Below are 7,761 nucleotides of genomic sequence, written 5' to 3'. Positions count from 1 at the left end.
AAACAAACCTCTTTAAGACATTTCAGTTTGGTTTTTCTGTTAACAGGTGGTTGATTTTTCCTAGTTCTTTAACGAGATCCCTAGAAACCGGGTTTAAGACAATTGAACTTCTTTTTTGCTTTCGTGGTCAGATAAGAAAATTTCAGAAACTCCCTCCCTGTGTACCTGTGGGCATCCCTACCCCCACACACCAACAAGAAAGGTTAGACAGATCTTCTGAGGTAGCTTCTAAGGCCTTTCAGCATGTCAAAATGCATCTTTGGGGTATTCGTTTCTGAGTACTAACAAGGGAACGGGGTGGGTTAAGATTTCGTTCTCCCAGTAGAGGAAAATCTAGGGATTCAGTCTACATTTGAAGCCAAAAACAGTTATCTGACTCCTTCCAGAGCCTTTAAATGTTGATCCCCTCCCCTCTTCTCCCACCAAACATACACTTGGAAGTTTAAAAAGAATGGAGGGATCTCAAGGTGTACAGCTTTCTGTGCCTATGGCAGATTCAGATGACCAGTGCTGGTCCTCGGATGTCAACTGAGAACCAGGGTAGCTCATGGTTACAGCCTCCCGTAGAGCTCTCACTTATCCAGAACACCTGAGGCTCCAAGCTCAGTATCAAACTGTTCACTTGCACTGTGTCCTCTATGAGGTCATTGTCATCATCATCATTTTACAGACACACTGAGACTCCAAGTGGTCGTTACTAGTTCACAGTCAAGTAGCTCTCGTTCATCTTCTCGTTCATCTTCAACTCTATGATTAACTGCAAAGTGTTCTGCTCATTTTGACTAGAGTCTTGAAAGATCTGCAAACTAAATGGCAGGACTGATGCTCAGTTCTCTGACCAGGGGATATCCAGTCTTTTAAGTGGGGAAACTCACGCCCATGTCTAACCTCACACTTTTAAGACAGATGAGAAGGAAGGGGGAAATGTTACTACACTAGGAGGAATTAATTACAAAGAGAGGAAGTAACTGGCTTGATAGTCTCACGGAGTCGGGATTAAACACCATGTCTGTCCTGGCCTACACTAAGGGATGGAGGAACGTCTGGGTCACCCAGGCTGAGTAAATACGAGGCCCAAGCCGAATTAGTTCGGCTCTTGGTTTGACTCCCTCTTCCCTTCTGTTCCAAGCGCTCGCATGAACCAGGGTGCCAGGAGGACTATCAGCTTCTGCGCCAGGCCGATGGTGGCAGCGTGGCGTTAGGAATCAGGCCCCCTATCCCTGAGTCCAACAGCCTACCGCCATAGCACCCAACCAAACTGGGAACAACATGTTGAGACGCCGCAGCAACAGCAGCCGCTTCCCACCAGCTCCAGTCGGAGATTTGGAGCGCTTGTGTCTGCGGCTCAATCCCGTGAGGTGCGGCGCAGCTCAGCGGCGCATTCTCTTTGGAGCGGAGGCACCACCGTACTTTCCATCGCTTACTTCTGTTGAACCCCGGGCGCTGCCATGGCAAGCCGGAAATAGGGATAAATCTAGCCAGAAGAGGGCGGAAGTGGCTACTCAGGGCGTCGCCATGACGAGTCGGGAGCGGAAGAAGAGGTGGGGCGCCGCCATGACAGATTAGTCCTAAAGGGAACCGGTTGTTAGTTCAATTGGCTACCGGAAAATAACAGGCTGGGCTGGGCGCCGCCATGACAACCGATACCGGAAAAGGCGGGTCGTTCCCCCCGGACAGACCTACGCCGGCAAAAGTCTCGAGATGTGAGTAGTGAGAGCGCCTACCGTATACGTGCGGCCGCTCCCCTTCTCTTACCCAGTGATCTAGACCTAGTCTAGGACCTCCGGAATTAGGACCAGCCTCCCTCCTTCTTGGAGATCTGACCCTCAGGATTCAGCGCCTTCCCTCACGAGTTACAACCCTCCGCATGCCCAAGCCCCGCCCTCTAAGCGTTTAGGCCCCGCCCCCTCTCGCAGCAGCTTAGGACTTCGGTCCAGTCACTATTCACCCAAGCTCTGCCCCCAGTACCCCTGGTCCGGCGGTTCACACCGAAATCCTAAGACTACAGACCTATTTAGGGACCTCTAGGACTCCTACACCCGTCCTCAGAGCTCCAGATTCCTCCCCCTTGATCACCAAACTTTACCTATTGAACCTTCCACATCTGCCCAGGACCCCAGTCCTCACCTATAGGGTCCATAGACTTGATCCTAGACCACTCTGACCTTGCCCGGGATTCCCAGAGCACCAACCTCATGCAGGGCTTCCAGACCTCATGCCCCTGGGACTTGAGTCCCGCACCACGGCCTCAGGTTTCATCTTGAAGACTCTTTGGCTAAGACACTCTTCCCCAGGACCTGAGACCTCACCTCCTGGACCTCTAAACCTCACTTTTAGAATCCCCAAACCCATTTAGGGCTCTCAAGCTCTCTCCCTGGAATTCTAGATCTTACTTCTAAGTCCGTAAGTCTTCTCTGCATGATCCTCAGGCCTACTGGGGGATGCCTGGATTTCAAGGCCTGTCTTCTAGGACCCAGAAGGCCTACCTTAGGTTAATCAGACCTTGTTTTAGAACCTCCACTCTCTCCCCAGAAGCTCCCCTTCTGCTTTACAAGCCCCAGGGCTAGGCCTCACCTCTACACTTCTTTGGCCCCATCTCAGGATCCTTCAGACTCCCACATCTGCCCTGAACGCCTAGTCCTACTTCAGATCCAGACCAGAACTCCCTTTCTTTGCCAAGCACCATAGCTCATGCCTGTAATCCTAGCACTTTGGGAGGTCTAAGCGGGAGGATCACTTGAGCTGAGGGGTTCAATACCAGCCTGGGCAACATAGCAAGACCCTGTTTCTACAAAACATAAAAAATTAGCTGGGCATGGTGGCTCATGCCTGTGGTCCCAGCTACTTAGGAGGTTGAGGCAGGAAGATCACTTGAATCCAGGAGTTGGTGGCTACAGTGAGCTATGATCATGCCACTGCACTCCAGCCTGGGCCACAGTGAGACCCTGTCTCTAAAAAATAAAATAAAATAAAGATTCCCTTGCTTCCCTGCTGCCTGGAATGATCCTCAGCCCATCCTGTCCCACAGGCAGGCAGCTCTGGAGGTCACCGCTCGCTACTGTGGCCGGGAGTTGGAGCAGTACGGCCAGTGTGTGGCGGCCAAGCCGGAATCCTGGCAGCGGGACTGTCACTACCTTAAGATGAGCATTGCCCAATGCACATCCTCCCAGTGAGTGTCGGCAAGTATGAGACAGTGTGGGGGGTGGGCAGTGGGGTGGGAATCTCCCAGAGGCTGAACTGCCCTACCCCCACAGCCCAATCATCCGCCAGATCCGCCAGGCCTGTGCTCAGCCTTTTGAGGCCTTCGAGGAGTGTCTTCGACAGAACGAGGCAGCTGTGGGCAACTGTGCGGAGCATATGCACCGCTTCCTGCAGTGCGCTGAGAAGGTGCAGCCACCACGTTCACCTACAACTGTGGAGGTAAGAGGGGCTCATCTCAGTTCATCTCTTTTCTCCACAACATGCCCTTCATCCTTCTGATTGTTCAGGGTAAAGACTTAGGAGTCATCCTCAGCCCCACCCCACCACCACACAGGCCTTTGCCATGCATCCAGAATCCAGAACATCATCACTTCTTGCCCCATATAGCCCCTGCTTTAATCCACCACCACCCACACCCTCCCCCTCCAGGATACCTGCCCCAGCCTTCTCCCTGGTCTCCCTTCCTTCCTCTTTTCTTGCCTCCATAAAGCGGCCTGGGTGAGCATGTTAGGACTGAAATTTGGTCTCATTACACCTATGCTTAAATCTCTCCAGTGGCTTTGCGTCACATTGAGAATAAAATTCCAGGTCCTTGCTAGGTTCTCTGTGTTCTTCCCTAGGCTGACTTCATCCACCTCCTCCCTCACCCTCTCTCTCCCACTACTTTTCATCTGCAACTGGAGAGGGGCTGGGCTGAGGTGGCCAAAAAAAGCTCACTCTTTTAAATGTATCTAATATGTAAGCCAGATATACAGTATATCTGTGATATGTAAGTTTCATGGTTGGGCAATTAGAACAAAAGTCTAAAATGACTCCTTGAGGAGAGGCAGTAATGGGAAAACGTTGAAAAATGCTCTTTTAGATGTTTACTGCCCTCCTGACTGGACTGTGAGCTCCAAAGGTGAAAGTCACATCTTTCCCCAGCCCCTCTGAGCACCCTCTCCTGGGGCCTTCTCTCTGCCCCTGCAGCCCTGTCATCTCTCTTGGACCACCAGGCCATCCTTCTCCTGGGCCCCATGCTTCATCTTGACCTTCCAATCGTTCTTGGTGATCATCCTAGACTGATCTCAGAGGAAATCTAACCATGTTCTGCTTCTACTTACAAACCTTTCCATGGTTCTCACTTCCACCAACCCAAGTCTTAATGCCAGCACAGCCCACAGGGCCCTGTGGGATGCAGTCCCTGCAACCCATGGTCCCACCTCTTCCCACTTTCCCCCTTAAGCTCTATGTTCCAGCCCCAGTGAACATGCAGTTACTCAAGTGCACATCTCTGCTGCTTTTGTCCAGCTGTTTCCTTCTGCCGGGACTGCCCTTCCTAATCCATCTCCTGGCTAATTCCTATTCCAGCTTAGATGGCACCTCTCTCAGAAAACCTCCCTGATGTCCCACCCACTCCCCTCCCCTGTCTTCAAGTTCCCAAGGTCCCTGTGCCCCTCCATCAAGGCTCATTTCCTATGCCTGTGTCAGGGGAGCTGTTGGCTGAAGATTGGGGCGATGCCCTTCTTACCAGGCCCTATAGGCGTTAATTATTTTTGTAAGGCAGGGATAAGTGATGAGTTCAGACCCCAAGGGCAGAAACTACGATTCCTGAGAGCCGGAAGAAACTTACTTCTCAGAAAACATTACCTAACGATCACATACTGTTCTCAGTCAGCTGTTGGGGACATTTCTCTCTCTCAAGCTTTTTTGGGCATATGAACAGTGAAGACTCCATCCTCCTATCTTAGAGCCATTTGCGGCTTCCCTCCCTGGACCAGCAACCAGCCTCTCCCTGTTTTCCCTGTGGCCACCCCTGCCCTGACAGTCTTCTCTTCCCTGGCAGCCAAAGGAGCTTTTAAAAATGGGAATTGGGGCCGGGTGCAGTGGCGCATGCCTGTAATCCCAGCACTTGGGGAGGCTGAGGTGGGTGGATCACCTGAGGTCAGGAGTTCGAGACCAGCCAGGCCAACATGATGAAACACCATCTCTACTGAAAATACAAAATATTAGCCAGGCGTGGTGGCAGGTACCTGTAATCCCAGCTACTAGGGAGGCTGAGGCAGGAGAATTGCTTGAACCCAGGAGGCAGAGATTGCAGTGAGCCAAGATTGCACCATTGCACTCTAGCCTGGGCGATAGAGCGAGACTCTGTCTTCCAAAAAAACACAGAAAACAAAAAACAAACAGGAAAAAAAACCAGGGGATTAGGTCAGATCTTTCCCCTTTAAAACCTTCTTGTGGCTTTCCAGTGCACTCAGAGTAACTACAATCAGCTCCTCCTCATCATCCCATCTTTCCTGGGGATGGCATCCCAGTTAACAATTTTTCCTTCCTAGGTAGGGGCAGTGAGATGTGGGCCTCCCATGTTGTCTGGTCTACACAGTAGCGAACACAAACATTCTCATCTCCTACAGCATGGCTTACAGACTTTACAGAATGTCCCATGTTTTTGTGGCTGACAATTTAAGTGGTACATGTCCCTCCCATTCCACACACACCTCTGCTCTTTACCCTGATTAAATTTGCTTCATAGAATTTATCCAATGTTAACATATTTGTTTTCTGTCTCTCCCTGCTTGAGTCAGAGAGTGTTGCCTGCTGGGTACTCGGCAGGTGCTCTGTAAATACAGCAGAATGGCGCCTTCCCTGCCCGCCATGACACTTCACCACAGCTGACGTTTTCACATGGCTCAGGGCCAAGGTCATTGCCTGACACCCTTCTCCCTGCAGACTGTGGGCTCTGCAGGGTCTCCTCTGTGGTGTCTACATAGGTTCCCCAGGCTGGGCACAGAGGAGGTGCTACTAGTTGTTGATGTGCTTTCTCCACAGGCAAAGCCACTTCCTGCCTCCTGAGGACTCCTCTGACTGCAGGAAAACTGGACATGAATGACTGCCCCCCAACCCCCCTCCCCTGCAGAGTGACCAGATGGAGTCCCGAGCCCTGGCCACGGGCCTGGCTTTCCGGGATATCAGGACTTCCAATAAATAAAGACTCTGTATACTGGGCTTTGACTCCTGCCATCCATACCTGAGAGGGCCCTAGGAGAGCTGGCTGGGCAGAGTCATCTGTTCCCCAGCTTCACCGGGTGTGCCAAGGAAGCGCCTGGGAAGAGCAGGACACTGCAGCTGTGCCCCAGGGTTGAGACTACCCTGGCCTCCCTTGTGAACTCTGCCACACAGCTGTTTCCTGACTCATGCTCCGTGCATGGGGGAAAGACCCTCGCTCCCTTCTACTCTAGCATTCCCCAACTTGTTACATATATATATATATATATATATTTTAAATATATATTTTAAAGACAGGGTCTTGCTGTGTTGCCCAGGCTGGAGCACAGTGGTGCGATGATAGCTCACTGCAGCCTCGAACTTCTGGGCTCCAGTGATCCTCTGCCTCAGCTTCTAGAGTAGCTAGCACTGTAAGCGCTTGACACAGTGCCTGGCTGCATTCTCCAAATCTGTATTCTGTTTTCTGGAGGCTCGCGGGGGGGTGATAGATAACATGCGTCTTCCCTGCTGAATTCAGAATCAGCTGGGCAACAGTTAGAGGCATTAGGCAATGGAGATGAAAATACTGGCTTTATTATTGACAACAACTGCATGGAAGGATGTGTGGCTTAGAAGGCTATGCACTGGATTTCTCCCTTCCTTCGTTCCCTCCCTCCCTCCCTCCTTCCTTCCTTCTCTTTTTTTTTTTTTTTTTTTTTTTTTGAGACGGAGTCTCACTCTGTCTCCCAGGCTGGAGTGCAGTGGCGCGATCTCGGCTCACTGCAAGCTCCACCTCCCGGGTTCACGCCATTCTCCTGCGTCAGCCTCCCGAGTAGCTGGGACCACAGGCGCCCGCCACCTCGCCTGGCTAATTTTTTGTATTTTTAGTAGAGACGGGGTTTCACCGTGTTAGCCAGGATGGTCTCGATCTCCTGACCTTGTGATTTGCCCGCCTCGGCCTCCCAAAGTGCTGGGATTACAGGCGTGAGCCACCGCGCCTGGCCTTTCTTTTTTTCTGACAGAATTTCGCTCTTGTTGCCCAGGCTGGAGTGCAATGGCATGATCTCGGCTCACCACAACCTCTGCCTCCCGAGTTTAAGCAATTCTCCTGCCTCAGTCTCCCGAGTAGCTGGGATTACAGGCTCCCACCACCATGCCCAGCTAATTTTCGTATTTCTAGTAGAGACAGGGTTTCACCATGTTGGTCAGGCTGGTCTCAAACTCCTGACCGCAGGTGATCTCCTTGCCTCAGCCTCCCAAAGTGCTGGGATTACAGGTGCCTGCCACCATGCCCAGTTAATTTTTATATTTCTAGTAGAGACGGTTTCACTACATTGGTCAGGCTGGTCTCAAACTCTTGACCTTAGGTGATCTGCTCATATCAGCCTCCCAAAGTGCTGGGATTACAGGCGTGAGCCACTGCACCTGGCCTATGCACTGGATTTCTGTTCTTAGTTTCCGTTTTTCCAGAAGCCAACTCAGAATTTGAATGCAGATGGTAATTTGAATTTGATTCCAGAAATACTGGTAGATGAATGGAGAAGAGAGACATAGAGAGGAAGGCAGCCAATAAAAGGTGTATTATCAAGTGAG

General features: G+C 51.3%; 1 protein-coding gene across 2 annotated transcripts; it reads left to right on the top strand.

The window, feature by feature from the left end:
- Positions 1-1,499: 1,499 nt before the first annotated feature.
- Positions 1,500-6,189, top strand: LOC105471794 (coiled-coil-helix-coiled-coil-helix domain containing 5). 2 transcript variants are annotated; one of them, XM_011724527.2, is made up of 4 exons: positions 1,500-1,703; positions 3,029-3,169; positions 3,255-3,420; positions 6,013-6,189. In XM_011724527.2, coding segments are annotated over exons 1-4 (333 nt in total). In that variant the 5' UTR covers positions 1,500-1,701; the 3' UTR covers positions 6,037-6,189. The 2 variants fall into 2 exon arrangements, with proteins under 2 accessions (XP_011722829.1, XP_070933193.1); XM_071077092.1 differs by lacking the exon at positions 1,500-1,703 and adding an exon at positions 2,385-2,403.
- The last annotated feature ends 1,572 nt before the right edge of the window (positions 6,190-7,761 follow it).

The sequence above is a fragment of the Macaca nemestrina genome, chromosome 13 (genome assembly GCF_043159975.1).
Source record: "Macaca nemestrina isolate mMacNem1 chromosome 13, mMacNem.hap1, whole genome shotgun sequence".
Taxonomy (NCBI): Eukaryota; Metazoa; Chordata; class Mammalia; order Primates; family Cercopithecidae; genus Macaca; species Macaca nemestrina.
Note: the sequence above shows the minus strand (reverse complement) of the source record. Positions and strands in the feature narration are given on the sequence as shown.